Source organism: Artibeus jamaicensis, unplaced genomic scaffold (assembly GCF_021234435.1).
Source record: "Artibeus jamaicensis isolate MK-2021 breed Jamaican fruit bat unplaced genomic scaffold, CSHL_Jam_final scaffold_916, whole genome shotgun sequence".
Taxonomy (NCBI): Eukaryota; Metazoa; Chordata; class Mammalia; order Chiroptera; family Phyllostomidae; genus Artibeus; species Artibeus jamaicensis.
In genome coordinates this window covers 24,896,807-24,913,067 of record NW_026522059.1, presented here as the reverse complement: position 1 = coordinate 24,913,067, position 16,261 = coordinate 24,896,807, and the positions used below count along the sequence as shown (strand labels likewise).

Below are 16,261 nucleotides of genomic sequence, written 5' to 3'. Positions count from 1 at the left end.
TTTTACATCTTTTCATGAAGAATATTATTTATAGTTTTCTTGTCATATCTTTGTATGGTTTTGGTAGCCAACTAATGCTGGCCTTAGGAAAGTAATTAGAAAATACTTCCTTCTTTTCTATATTTTGGAAAAGATTATGTAGAATTGGTATTATTTGTTCCTTAAATGTTTGGTGGAATTCACTGATGAAGTCATAGAAAACTGGTTTTATTTTTGAAAGGTTTTATAGTATGAATTAAATTTATTTAATAGATACAAGACTTGTCAAGGTATTTATGTCTTCTTTTTTAAAAAAAGATTTTATTTATTTATCTTTAGAGAGGAAGGGAAGAAGAGAGGGAGAGAAATATCAATGTATAGTTGCCTCTCATGCGTTCCCTGCTGGGAACTGGCCTGCAACGCAAGCATGTGCCCTGCCTGGGAATCGAACTGTGATCCTATGGTTTGCGGGCACATACTCAATGCACTGAGGTATGCCAGCCAGGACTATTTATGTCTTCTTGAGTGAGGTGTGCTAATTTAATTTCTAAGTTCTGTCTTTCAAGGAAATAGTCTGTTTCTCATGTAAGTTGTAGAATTTATGGCATAGAATCATTTGCAGCATTTTCTTATAATCCTTTAAATTTAATTTTGTTTAATCATGGAGTCTGTAGGGATATTGTTTTTGTTTCTATAGGTAATTTTTCTTTTTCATTCTTTTTCTTGATCATTGTGCCTAGAGTTTTATTAATTTTATTGAAGTTTTTAAGAGAATAGCATTTGGTTTCATTGATTTCTTTTCAAATCTTTTTTTTCCATTCCTCTACTTTTTTGGGTTCAACTTTCTCCTTTTAGTTTTTGAAAATGTTTCTATATGATACATATAAGTAGTATCATACTTCTTCTGTCTAAAAAACTTACTTTAAATTCTTTGCATCTAGGGTCTTCTGACAATGAATTATTTCAACATTTATTTGCTTGAAAAAGTATTTATTTTGCCTTTATTTTCTTTTGAAGCATAATTTCACTGCATATGGGGTGTTGGGTAGACAGTTCTTCTGTTAGTACTTTATGTAGCTGTTACTCCAAAGTCTATTAACTTGCATGGTTTCTGAAGGATAATTTATAATTGTTATCATTCACCTCTTCACATAATGTGTCACTTTGTCTAGTGCATCCATAGTTTTTGTCTTTGGTTTTTATCAGTTTAACTATGACGTGTCTATGGGTCTGTGTGTATGTGTGTGTATTTAGTATTTGTTCTACAAAGGATTCTCTGAGATTCATGTGTCTGTGATTTGGTGGGTTTCATTAGTTTTGGAAAATTCATGGACATCATCATCTCTTCAAATATTTTCTGTGCTGTGTATTTTTCTTTCTTCTTCTGGAGCTCTGGTCTCACATGTCAGATCAGTGTAGCTCTTGGATCACTCTTGGATGCTCTGTTTTTTTTCCTTCAACTCTCTCATAAATTTTTTTTTAGTCGAGATAATTTTTATTTACTTATTTTAAAATTTATTGATCTTTTCCTTACATTTTTTCAAGCCTGCTCATGAGCTTATGGAAGAAATTCTTCATCTCTAATATATGTTTTATATTTTTAGAATTTCCATTTGACTCTAAACAGTTTCATCTTTCTGCTTTAATACCCCATCTATTTATGCGTATCATCCACCTTTTTCTATATATCTTTTGCCTTAACAATTTTAATTATTGAAAAGTCTATGTCTGATAATTTCATTATCCTTGTCATCTCTGAATGTAATGATATTGGTTATTTTATCTCTTGACAATAGGTTGTTTAATCCTTGTTATTTCCCCCTGAGTCTCATGGTTTTGCATAGTATTTATGTTTTAAAGTGGACATGCCTTTTCTGTCAGACCATTAGTGCTGGGGATTAAATCACCAGTCAAGTCAGGAATTCAGATAGGTTTGGAATGGGAGTGACATTATTTGTATCTTTGTAAATCCTAATTGAAACTAATAATAGTCTCCAAACATTTTCAAGTTATAAAACAATGAAACTGAAAGTTATATCACTATTTTTAACTAGAGTAAATAATATATTTTACCAAGTGTCTTCCTTCTTATCCTTTATCTTTAAAATAAATTTTGGCCTTACTTTTCTTTGCTCATCTTTATTTTGTAGGATCCTAATATTTCAGTGTTTTTATAGGCAACTGATGTCCAAACTATTGAGCAGGTTTAAATGGTGAGAGCGCTCACTCAATGTGTTCCCCTCTGTCTACATTCTTAAGATCACTTAAGCTGAGATTCTGTCTCAGTGATTTGAGTTTCATAAGTTTTGGCTTCATTGTGTAAGTCAAATTAGCTCCCTTTATTTTGAAATTAAACTGTTGGAAAATAATATGGTACATATTTTGGAGTGTTTGACTGAAAATATATTGCAAATGGTAGGTAGACATTTTATAATTATATTCAAAGAAATATCTCCATAAACATATATTGTATTAATTTGTTGTTAAATTAATATGTATATCAGAAGGCATAATTGGTTGCATCACGTATGATGTTATTCCATTATCAGAAAATTAAATTTTTATTCTTTTCTCACTTTGTGGATTTTTTTATATGAAACTGTGTCTACAGATTGTAGTGATAGTTATTTTTTTGAGAGCATCAGGAAACCAATTTTTTCTTATTTTTCTTTGCAGAAAACTTCATCAGCAGTTTGAAATGTATAAGGAACAAGTAAAGAAGATGGGAGAAGAATCACAGCAGCAGCAAGAACAGAAGGGTGATGCTCCAACGTGTGGTATCTGCCACAAGACAAAGTTTGCTGATGGGTGTGGCCATAACTGTTCGTATTGCCAAACAAAGTTCTGTGCACGTTGTGGAGGTCGAGTGTCATTACGCTCAAACAAGGTACAGAAATGAAAATCACACATAATAATTCTCTTACAATTAAGCTTATTGTGAGTAAAGTTTAAAAGACAACTGAAATTAATATTCAGCTGAACCAATAAACAACCTTTTCTAGTATCTTCATTCTACTTAAAAGAAATTTTTATTTATTTCTGTGTGTTAAAAATATATTTGCTTCATTGTTTATGTCTTTTAGCTTATGATTTTGTTTAGAAACATAGAATCTTAGGCTCTCAAAGATGATGAATAGAATTTAGAGGCCAAATGGTCAAATTCCTTTATTTTATAGGTGCAGAAAGTTCATTTTTAAAGTCACAGAACTGATTAATATTAGAGTTGTGACACAGCCTTTTCCATTGCCACACATAATTTTATAAACTTTGTAGATATACTCTTCCTTTGGCTCCTGTTTTATTTCCTTTTGAAAGAGCCTCTTTCTAGTTTGGAGATATTGTGTTCCATAATTTTAAAGCTTTTAAAGCTGCATTACCTTTTATCTTTGTCTTAACATTAATGAAATAAACATTATACTATGGAATTTTAAGAAGAAATGTTAAGGAGGTGTTTTGCATTTATACTAGATTTTTGTAGTTCATCCATCCCCTTTAGAACAATGTTAATGCTGCCTAAAGAATATATGTTGAAATTAGTAAACACAGTTTTTTAAAATCTTTGTCTTAATAAGTTCTTTAGAATTTTTATCTCCTCACTAGTATCTTATCAATCATTATTTTACTTAGATGGCTTTTAAATAATAAGCCGATATCTTTACATACATTACTTAGGCATAAAAGTGCTAATTTTGTTCCCTTATGAGATTTCAGTTCTCTATACTTCCTTTTTGCTCCCATTTCTCATTGTTTTGTTTCTATCTGTTGATTTTTCACCCTGGTTTACATGATTATGTCTTTCCCCACTAGTTGCATTGGCTAGACACGGCAATGCAATTCTCAATAGAAGTGGTGAGAGCAGACATCCTGTCTGATTCTTGATCTTAGGGAAAAGGCATTCAGTCTCTCACTGTTAAGAATTATGTTGGTTATCAGCTTTTCATAGGTGCTGTTTCTGAGCACCTAGTTTCTGAAAGGATTTTTTTAACATCAGGAGTATATGTTGGATTTTCTCGAGTGCTTTTTCTCCATCTGTAGAGATTAGGAATGTGTTTTATTCTTTCGTTGTTAATGTGGTGAACTTCATTGATGGACATTGATATGTTAAACCAACCCTGTTTTTGGGATAAATCGCATTGGTTATGATGGACGATCCCTTTTTTGTATTAAGTTTGATTTGATCACATTTTGTTTACAATCTTTGCTTCTGTGTTCATGAGGGTTTGTGTCTGTAGTTTTCTTTTTTTCTAATGTCTTTTTCTTGGTTTTGATGTCAGGTAATGCTGGCCTGATAAGAATGAGTTAGGAAGTAGTTCCTTCTCTTAAATGTTTCGAAGAGTTTGTGTAGAATTAGTATTACTTGTCCTTTGATGTTTGGCAGAGTTCATCAGTGAAACCATTTTGGCATGCCTTTTTATTTCGTGGGAAGGTTTTAAAGTACATTTTTAGTTTTTTTAAAGATAAAGGATTATTCAGGTTATTATTTTTTCTTAAATGAGTTTTGGTAGTTTGTGTCTTTCAAGGTAATTGTCTAGTTTTTCATAAGCTGTCAAATTTATTGGTGTAAACTTGTTCACAGTATTGCATTATTACTCTTTTCATTTCTGTAGGATTGGGCCCTGGCTGGTGTAGCTCAGTGGATTGAGCACCAGCCTGCAAACCAAACAACCACGGTTCTATTCCCAGTCAGGGCACGTGCCTGGATTGCAGGCCAGGTCCCAGCAGGGGATGCACGAGAGGCAACCATACATTGATATTTCTCTCCCTCTCTCCTTCCCTTCCCCTATAAAGATAAATAAATCTTTTAAAAAAATTCTGTAGTATTGGTAGTGATTCCACCCCTTTCATTCCTGATATTGGCAATTTGGTTTCCTCTCTCAGTCTGGTTAGATATTTATCAATTTTGTTTATTTATTAAAGAACCAGCTTTTGGTTTTACTGATTTTTTCTCTAATAAATAATTTCATCTTTGGTTTTTCTTGTTTCTTTGTACTTTGGGGTCAGTTTTGTTTTTCTGATTTTTAAGCTGGAAGCTGAGGTCACTGCGGTGAGACTTCTTTTCTAATATAGGCATCACATGCTGTACTTTCTTTTAGATACTACAGTGGTATCCCCAAAATTGTGTTGTCTTTTAATTTTCATCCAGTTAAAAATAATTTTCCTTTTCTTCTGTGATCCATGGATAATTTATATTTATGTTATTTATTTTGCAAATATTGGGAGTTTTTAGAGATCTTTTTGTTAATGATTTTTAATTTAATTCTATTGTATTCCCAGAATATACTTTGTATGCTGCCTTGAATCTTTTGAAGTGTATTGATAGTTATTTTATGGCCTAGAATGACTTATTTTGGTAAATGTCCCACATGAAAAGAATATATATTCTGCTATTTTTGGACAAAGTGTTTTTAATTATTTATTAGGTCAAATTTGTTAATAGAGTTATGCAAATCTACAACATCCCTGTTCATTTTTTCCTATTCTATTAATTATTATGAGAGGTATGTTGAAATACATATATCTATACTTGGATTTATCTATTTCTTCTTGCAGTTCTATCAGTTTTTGTTTCATACAATTTTAGGGTCTGTTTTTACATGCATAAGCATTTAAGATTATTGTATACTCTTAATTAATTGGCCTCTTTATCATTATTAAGTGACTTTCTTTATTCCCAGTAATATTATTTGTTCTGAAATTAACTTTGTATTATATTAATGTAGCATCTCCAAATTTGTATTGGGTAATATTAACACAGTTTATGCTTTTCCATTCTTTTACTTTAAACTTCTTTGTGTCTTCATATTTAAAGTACTTTTCTTATAAATGGCATATAATTGAGTCTTGCTTTGTTATCCAGTTTGACAATCTCTGCTTTTTCATTGATGTCTTTAGACTATTTACATTTAATGTGAATATTGACATAATTATGTTTTATTATAACATTTCCTTTTTTTCCTACTTGTACCCTCTGATTTCTGTTTATATTTTTCTTTTCATTCTTGTTTTGATTAACCAAATATTTTTTCATTTTGTTTTAACTTCTATGTTGGATCTTTAGCTGTAACTTTTTGTTTTGTTGTTTTAATAATTGCTTCAGGTTTGTGGTATGCATCTTTAAATTATCATAGTCAACCTTAACTAATATTATACCAAAGTATCAATATATTATAGTGTAAGAATATTACAATAGTGTACTTCCACTTCTCTACTCTTGGACTTTATGTATTACTTTCACCTATTTTGTAACCCTCACTCACATTGTTATTCATTTTGTTTTAAAGTTTTAAGTTTTAATGAGTTTTACATGAGGGAAATAGTAGATATTTGCTTTTGTTGTTACCATTTCTAGTGATATTTATTTATTATAGATCTGTATTTCTATCTGGTGTTATATTTTATAAGCCTAGAGGATTTCCTTTCATTTTTTTTTTTTTGTAGTGCAATCTGCTGGTGACGAACAGCTTCAACTTTTTATGCTGAAAATTTTGCCTTTGGGTTTTTTTTAAAGATTTTATTTATTTATTTTTAGGCAAAGGGGCAGGGAGGGAGAAAGACAGGGAGAGAAACATCAATGTGTGGTTGCCTCTTGTGCTTCCCACACGGGGGAGCCTGGCCTGCAACCTAGGCATGTGCCCTGACTGGAAATTGAACCAGCAACCCTCTGGTTTGCAGTCAGGTGCTTAATCCACTGAGCCACACCAGCCAGGGCTGCCTTTGGGTTTTTTAAAATGACGTTTTTGCTGCATATAGAATTCTAGGCTGACAGTTATTTTTATTAAATTTAAAGATGTTTCATGTTTTCTCCTTTTCATTTTTTCCAGTGAGAAGTGAGATATCATTCATATCTTTGATATATTTTTCTTCATGCTTCTTGTGTTTGGAGTTTTTTGGATGTGTCAATTTGTAGTTTTCATAGGGTTTTAGAAGATTTTGGCCAGTTTTCTTCATGTGTTTTTGCTGGCCCCTCCTCTCTTCTCTTTCAGGGACTTATGTTATTCACATAATAGGCTGCTTAAAGTTGTCTTACAGTTTACTTATGTTTTTTTCATTAAGCCAAATTTTACTTTGTGTTTTATAACTTTTCTGTTGTTATGCCTTTAAGTTTACTAATCTTTTCTTTGGCAATGCCAAATCTGATGTTATCATTCAGTGTATTTTTTTAATCTTAGACATTGTAGTTTTTACATCTAGAATTTCAGCCCTGGCTGGTAGGGCTTAGTTGGTTGGAATGTCCTCCTATAGCTGGAAAGCTGTTGGTTCGATTTCCCGTCAGGGCACATACCGGGCTTGTGGGTTCCATCCCTGGTCTGGACAGGTGTGATCCCCAGTCTGGGTGCGTACGGGAGGCAGCCAGTTACTGCTTCTCTTTTTCATCAGTCTCTCCTTCCCTCTCTACCTTCCTCTTTTTTAAAGCACTTGAAAAAAAAGTCTTTGGGTGAAGATAAAAAGAAGTAGAATCTCAATTTTGGGCTTTTTAGTATCTTTCCTGACCTATTTAACTTTTTGAACATATAGAATGCACTATCATAACTGTTTTGATATTCTCCTTTCTTAATTCTACCAGCTCTGTCAGTTTTGTGTTGGTTTTGATTAATTATTTTCATTATGGGATGCATTTTCTTGACTCTGCAGGCTTGGTATCTTTTGTCTGGTGCCAGGCATCGCAAATTTTACTTTCTTGGTTGCTGGATATTTTTTGTGTTTCTATAACTCTTCTTCAGCTTTGTCTGGGATGCAGTTATATGGAAACAACTTGACACTTGCATCTCTTATGATTTGTGAGATGGGTATGGAGTAGGGCTCAGTTTAACACTGATTACTCTCTTCTACTAAGGCAAAGCTTTCATGAGTACTTTAACCAGTGCCCCATGAATTCAGAGGTTTTTCCAGTCTTGCTGGTGAGAAGGAACATCAGTTGTTGTCTTTAATCTTTCCAAATAATTTTTCTCTTCACCATTGGGTGTTTTTTTTTTTCACAGGCATGCTCGCTGATCATTACTACTTGAAGGGACCCTGTGCAGATCTCTGAGGTTCTCTCTCAGTGTGGCTTTCTTTTTTCTAGTAACTTGTCTTATGACATATTGTCGCCTTCCTCAGACTCTCAGTTTTAATTCATTAGACTCAGGATGTCTTGTGAGCTGAACTTCAGTTCCTCTGTACTGCTCTGCTGCCTGAAAAATCTTCAAAGGCAGTAAGCTGGGGCAGTTTTAAAGCTTATATAGTTTTTTTTCCCCATCTATCACTGTCTTTTGTTGCCTGTATTCAATGTGTTGGAAGCCATTCTTTTCATTTATTTTTGTCTGTTTATTTTAAGCAGGTGGAAAAATTAAGCCCTTGCTACCCCATTTAAGTCAGAAGCAGAAGTCTCTAATGACATCTGATTATAGTTTGCTTGAAAATATATTTCTTGATTTCTAACACAGGTCCATTTATGCTGAGTGAAGTTTTAGTCAATAAATTAAGTACAGTGAAAAATTGGAATACCCCTTGAAAATCGATTGCAATTTAATTTACTATAAAATTCTGTATGTTGTGGATTAGTCTGGTGGAGATGGTTTATAGAAGGAGTGCTCAGATATATACATGAGGAAAGTATCAAGGGAGTAATACATAAAAAATATGGCTTAGCTCAAGAAAGATAGCCTGGATTTTTCAGTTATTTTTGTATATTTTCATTGAGGTAAGAAACCTGTCATAAGTGTCATAATTTGAGAGAAGGCAAGATGGTCTGTTTGGATATGAACCCACCATCTCAGATCACCAGCCATCTGAATAAAGAGCCCATAAAGATAAAAAGGAGTGTCATAACTTACTTAGAATAGTGTTCATTTGAATGATATGTATAAAGCTTGTCTATAATCTAAATGAAAAAAAGTATTGAGTTCAATTTCTTTTTTCAAATTGTATCATTATGTACTAGCAGGCTTGTGCTTTCAGTAGCTGGTGAACACATGTCTTTGATTTATTGTGGCCCCAGCGGATTAGGCCCAGTGACATTTGGTCATGCTACTCTAATGAAGTAGAGTAATAAGAACACAGATATTTTATGGCTGAAAACATAATTGTAAAGCAATTTAAAAATTAGGCTAGTAATCTTTTAAGAATCAAGATAAAATAATCTTTTGTTTTAATTGTGAGGCTCTTAGATATGGAGCCATCCTTAAAAATTATTTAATTCTTAAGGGACATACAGAAATTCAAATATAAAATTTTATGAAATATTGCTTCCATTAACTTACTTTTAAGATGATACCCCCTTAATAAAAGCTATATAGTTAGTCAAATTTTAAAATGATGACTTTATAAGGGAGAAATTATTTTGTAATCATAGAATGCTGACTCTACTAAGAATGACATGGTGATAATTTACAATAAGGAGTATTTTAAGCTTTGATGTGTGGCATCATTCATTTTTTGTTTCTTTTAATTTTTGGTGTGAAAAATTAACCATCTGCTTAATGGTTAATCTAATTTTGATAAAGAACATACTTTTTTGGAATTGTATTGTTTAATTTATAAATGTTACAGATATGAACTTTCTATCTTTGATTATCAGATTTGAAGCAGAATGAATTATAACTTTATAGTGATTATAAGAGAGAATGATGCTTGAGAAAGTCCTTTAAAATATATTGGTATATGTGTTTTCAGTATATCAGATGGTAAGAATGGAATGATAATATTGACATGCTCCTGAATGAAGTAAATGAGTCATTAGGTATCATTTATATGAGTGGTTTTAATGACTGATATTTAAATTGTACATTGAGAGATAAAATAATGACAAGTATTTTTCAGTATTCTGCGCAGTTCCTTTCTTTTCTTAAAATTTCAGATGACTGTGCTTATCTGCAAGTCTATAGATAGTATGCTGGTGCAATATGCAATCATTCCCTTTACATCAAAGGCAAGCATATCATATGAAATTTCCTTTAGACTTCATGGAATTACTATACCCCAGTATATTGGGAAAAAAACTGGACATTCTCCAGGAAAAGAGTGGCATTGTTTGAGGAAATTAGGAGAACCAAGTTTAGTGCCTGCTCTGGTATTGTGTGACTTTTGTTTGATGTGTTATGTCATGTCTTAGTGCTTCTGTGCTAAAATCTATAAAATGAAAGCATCAGTCTAACTGATTCGTAAGGGTTTTTTTGGGGATGGTTTAACATTTTGTGATTTTTAAAATTAATACTAGATTACTTATGCAATTCTTGAAGTACTTGAAAAGTAAATTATATAGCCAAATATTCTACCACTTAAACACTTTTTAAAAAGTAATTGAGAAACTTCATTAATTCTCTGTTGTTACTGTGTCTAGGATATTATGTGTTAAGCTTTGGTTTAATATCCCTTCCCACATTTGTGTAACATGGGAGTGTTGAGGACACCACTATTTTAGAAAACCGTGTTTGTAGGAATTTGAGGAATACATAAAACAGGAAAACTTATCAGAATTTAAGTGCAAAACTTGTCAGAAGAAGTGCAGAAATGCACTTTTAAAGAAAATGCATTTAAATCCAAATTATCTATGTGTTTAAAATAAAAAATATTTCTCCATAGTAGGTTATTATTTATATTTACATGAGATTTTCATCAGTCTTTGTATTAAGGTCCTTGATAATATTTTATATTTGTACATTACCTTTGATTTTCAAGGAACCGAATTCCAATTTAATTGTTAAAAAGTTTAATATCACGTTTGCAAATACAATGGAACTTCTGACTTGATTATATTCCTAAAATCTGATTAGAAGATATATTTATCCTTTTGTTTTGAATTTCTTTTCTTCTGAAGGTTTGCCAGTTCAAAGAGAAAGAAGCATTTTGATTAGGGTCATCATCCTCATTCTTTCTTTTTCTTTTAACAATTTCCTTGAGGTATTTTATTTACTCTTATAACTTTAAATACTACATATATACTGATCATTTACAGATACTGTTTTGCTAGCCATATTATTTTTGAGTTCCAGATCCACTTATATAGCTGCCTACTGAAATCTCTGGTTAACAGGCACCTCAAATTCACCATATCTACACCTGAATTCATTATTTTTCCCAAATCTGCTTCTCATATGTTCTCTCCTCCCTGCCTCTGCCCCAAAGAATTGTCCTCTTATCCTCTCTGTTGCCTAAGACAGACTGTGGCACTTCTCTGCTTCTTCCTCTGTCAAGTCCTAAGGGAACTGACTTCTCAGTATCTTGTAAATCACTTCTTTCCATTCCTCTTGCTAGTACTATAATGCATACTACTCTGACATTTGTTTCTTATCCAAAATATTGTAATAGTTCCTAGTTCTCTCTGCTTCCAGACTTGTCTCCTTCCAATGGGCTTGAACATTGTAGCATTGTGAACATTCAGTGTTCATTTAACAGCTAATATGTCTTATTTATAAATCATATGGTAGGTTTTGTGCTTATTTTTCTTTCTATTAAAAGATAATAAAGACGATGGCATTACTATTTCAAGATATATTTTAGCTAAGGTTTTTGTTTATGTGTCATAACTAAAATTGAAATTGTTTTAATCTGTTAATAGGGATTAACTGTTTGCAGATTTATTAGTTATAACATGAATTTTTTCTTCTTTTTAGAATTTTGCTTGACTTTTTTATTTTAAGATTTTATTTATTAATTTTTAGAGAGAGAGAAAGAGAGGGAGGGAAACATCAATGTGTGAGAGATACATCGATCTCTCACCCACCCCCAAATGGGGACCTGGCCTGCAACTCAGGCATGTGCCCTGACTGGGAATGGAACTGGTGACTTTTCAGTTCTCAGGCTGTCATTCAATCCACTGAACCCTACCAGCCAGGGCTCAATTTTTTCTTTTAATTAAAAAAAAATTCTGTAGTGTGAGTTACCTTGTGAAAGTGTTACGCTTCTGAGATTTTGCCAGAGAGATATCAATGTAGTTAACCAGGACCATTTTAGTTCCAACATATCATTTATAATCTAGTTACATATCACTAACTACTTGTGTTCTAAACATGCTAGTCTTGTTTTTGCTTTTGTGTTTTTTGCATATGCTATCTTCTTTGCATAAGATGTTCTCTCTCACTGGTCCTGCTGACATTCTCTTCATTATTCTTTAAAGCCCTGCTTATGTTGCAGAAACCTTCTCTTAATGTTTTCTCCAAGTCCTGGTATTTTCTCTTTTATTTGCATTTTCCATAATGCTTTGTTATTTTCTTGCTTTTAGAATATCTCTTTGTTCGGCAATGATTTATTTCTCTCTCATTACATTTAATTGCTTGAGGTCAGAAACTGTCTTACTCATTTTTTTTACACCCGAGACTTCTAGTGTAGTATCTGATACATACACAATGAACGCTGCAAAAATGATTTTTGTTGGACTGAATTGTTGTTAATAGATAGCTGTACTTGACTATATACAGTAGCTTTTATATGATCTTTAGTTTTAACACTTGTAACAGAGCAGTCAAGAATACAGTATTGTAAAGAATGCAATTTTCTTTCTCTGTGCAATATCCTATGTTTTAATAGGCTAGAAGATAAGTTATAGAATTATTGTAGACACTATGTTGAAAGCTTTTTATGCTATTTTATTCAATTCTTGAAAACCGTACAAAGTTTTGCAGAGTTCAAGGAAATTTCACAAGATATACAACTAGGGGTATTGTTTAAAAGGTGAATTGCAAGATAGGTCTTTCTGATGGCAAAATTTGTTCTCTTAGTCACAAGGATATACTGCTACCCATATTTGGGAGAAAGGGAATCTCCAAACACATGATGTTGACTTTTAATTTATACAAGTTCTTGTAATATTATAGATCATTATTATTACATTATCACTTTTGCTATAGTGTCATTATTTAAATAGATATGCAATAGCTGAGTTTAATTTTATTATATCTAAAATATTCTTTTGACTAAATCATATATTTTACCATTTTTATTTTCCACATTTATAATACTAGGAAACTATGACCCAAAATTATTTATTATAATCAGTCATTTATCTTTAATCACTTCTATGATATTTTCTTTTGAGTGATAAATTTAAGAGACAAATTAATAGGATAGAGCTGACTTTTAGAAGCAATGTGCATAATTTATATAAAATATACTTTGTGTACTTTTGCTAGTATATGATAAAATTAAAGATAAACAGTGATGCAGTGTTTTACTGTCTTTGTGCTTAAAGCTTTTTTCCTTAACATTTTCCAGTTTTTCTTTGAGTTAATGAATGTTTAATTAGGATTTCATTTGTGGAATGAACATTCTCCTTTTTCTAATGTTTGGGTGTTTAATTGCTTTTATAAATTACTCTTAATATATCTAGTATATAGTATGCTCTTACATTTTTCCTCTTAAAATGTATAGATTTCAGTCAAAATGTAATTACATTTTTTCAGAATTTTTATTTCACTAATAAGCTTTTAAAAATCTTATTTGTTTTGAGAATGGAATTAATTATTTCTTTTTTGTTTTGTCTTTTCTGTCCTTTCTAACTTGCTTTCGTGGATATTCACACCAGGAGGACAAAGTGGTTAGAGTCTTTTTTCTGTCTAATATTATTTTCTTTCTTATTGTTGTTATTGCTTATTTTAATTTTATAGCTGTATTTAATTTATATACTTTTAAGTGTTATAGTTGTAGTGCATGATAATCGCTATACGTTAAGATATTTTAAGCATGATATTTGATTTTACTGAAAAACATATTGTAGATGAAAAATTGATTACTTGATTCTTAAAGAGCCTTGCCTCTTTAGAAATTAGCATTTTTAAGGAGATCTTATAGCATTATTCATTTTATTAAGAATTCTTTTAATCTTACAGTGTTTTCCTAAACTCCTCATTCTATTGGTCACAGTATTTAAAAGAAGCTTCTGAATTAGCATAAATATTCAGTATTTGTAATAATGAATGAGTCACAATAACATTGAACATGGATTTTTCTTAAGTATGTATTTATTGTTGATTATAAATATTTAATATATTTTAATTTTTAATATAGTTTGGAAATTGGTAAAATGTCTATCTTATGTTCTTGTATTAAATATTAGGCATAAGTATAATTTAAAAATACTTAGGTTTAGAGGGTTCAATTCTAGCTTAGGTTTTTACATTCTGTCAATACTTGCCTGTAGAGATCTGATTTGGATTTGGATTTGCTCTAGAGACTGGTGACTTCCTGCAAACGTATATAAAATCTTTCTATTTTGAATTTTTTTGATGAGTTAAACTAAACTTGAGGTTTTTTCAAGTATCCCCAAATTTAAATTGGCATAAAACCCAAAGAGGATATCGTTTAGCTCAGCTCTTCTAAACAGTAACTTCTTTTTTTGCCAGCTGAAGCCTTTTTATATTCTCAGTCTTTAGTTATAAGGTTGGGTAATGTAGATATATTGAGGTGATTTTAGAATGAAATCTCTGAGCTAAAGAAAAGGTCTTCAGGGCTGCTTTTTCTTTCTTTCTTTGTTTTTTACTTATAGGAATTCTATCTTTTGAGGCAGATTAAAGATTAATTGCCATAGACGATTTGCAGACTTGTCTGTGGATTATCCTCAATTATTGAGGATAATTGAGGATTATCCTCAATCCAAGGCAGATGTTCTAGAGAACCTACCAGCCTTCTTCTACCAGCTAACCTTACTAGGTGACTCTCAAGTAGTGCAATTCAGGCAATTCAAATCTTTAAAATTTCTAGAGCTATTTTTGTGTCCAGGGCTAATACAGAATACATAATGGCTTGATAATTATCTGTAGTTTTTTTTAATTGAATTTATTGGGGTGACATTAGTTAATAAAGTTATATAGGTTTCAGGTGTGCAATTCTATAATACATCATCTGTATATTGTATTGTGTGTTCACCACCCCAAGTCATGTCTTCTGACAAGGTTTTGGGATACAACAGTCGACATTTTAAAACAAGGATTGATTAACAGGTAAAAGTATACTCATCTTAAATGGATCTGGAACATTGCAAATAAAATGCAGCAGGCCTTTTTATGGCATTCTTTATGCAGTGTTTACCAACAGAACCTTCTGTGATGATTAAAATGTTTTATATCTTCACCATCTAATATAGTCTTATGTATCTATTGAACACATGAAAGGGGGCTAGTGTGACTGAAGAAGTGAATTTTTAATTTTATTGAATTTCAGCTAATTTAAATTTAAATAGCCATCTGTGGCTAGTGGCAAATGAAACTACAAAGCCTGGGTAACAAACATTCTATCTATGACTATTCAACCCTAAAGGCAATATCTTGCACTCATACTGGCAGTGGAGAGTGAAGCTCTATAGAATTTAAGAAAGATACATTTGCCAATGCCAGTCTCTTATATAGCCAAGGAGGGTAATGGACAAAGGACATCTTCCCAAAGGGCAGAATTAGGGAATAGCAGTGACAATAGTCCCGGGAGAACCTCCTGAATAGCTGAATTTGAGCCAGACAGATAGGATAACCAAGGAAATTAAGCCATTGTTCATGAAGGGATTACTGTGTGCTATGGATAGTTGACCACTATATATTTCTCATTCTTCCTATTTCTGAATGGTAGTTTTTGTTGTAATTCCTTATTGTTTCAGACTCCATCATTGTATATTGGATATGTTGGGAACAGATAATTTGTCTTTCAGTGTATAAGTTCACAATGATCCACACTCACCCATGGTGGAAAGATTTGCTCTACCTCAAAGATCCTGGATTCAGAGCTAGATTTTATAACTAGATGAGACTTTGGGATTATCTCCCTTTGGAAAGGGGTGAATGTGTTACATGTAAAATATATGTACAGAATGTTGAGTAGTTAAAAGAGCAGACTGCTCTAGACCCTGTTCAGTGGCTATTTCTAACAGACATTCTCAACTTCTCTCTTATGATCTCCAATATAAGGACTTAAAAAATATAAAATTTTTAGCTTTCTTTGCAATTGGAAATGGTTCAGTTCTAGCAAATGAGATGAAGGAAATTTGTGAGGGCTTCTGGGAAGTTATGATAAAAAAGATGTAGCTGGAACTATTTTTCAATATGCAAGTGATATCTTGAGCTTTACAGGCCATTTGTGAAGATGAGGGGAAAGCCAAGAGTATTTGAGTCATTAATTATAACAGTGCTGTGTTGAGCCACTGATCTGACACCATCAAACACCTTTCCCCAATGTGAGAAAAATATGCAACCCAATTTTTATGCAACCAGTAGTCAGATTTTCTGTTGCTTATAGTCGAAAACATTCTTAATGGGAACAATAGTGGATTTCCAATGTGCAATAGGGAGATTGTACAAACATGTAGAATTGTTCTTTAGAACTA

At 31.9% G+C, this 16,261-nt stretch overlaps 1 protein-coding gene across 5 annotated transcripts in view; it reads left to right on the top strand.

The window, feature by feature from the left end:
• Nucleotides 1-16,261, top strand: part of RIMS2 (regulating synaptic membrane exocytosis 2) — a 470,156-nt gene that overhangs the window by 93,942 nt on the left and 359,953 nt on the right. For all 5 annotated transcript variants that reach the window (XM_053661100.1, XM_037133385.2, XM_037133387.2 and 2 more), the window contains one exon: nucleotides 2,656-2,866. In XM_053661100.1, coding sequence (XP_053517075.1) covers nucleotides 2,656-2,866 — 211 coding nt within the window. The remainder of the gene's footprint in view (nucleotides 1-2,655; nucleotides 2,867-16,261) is intronic.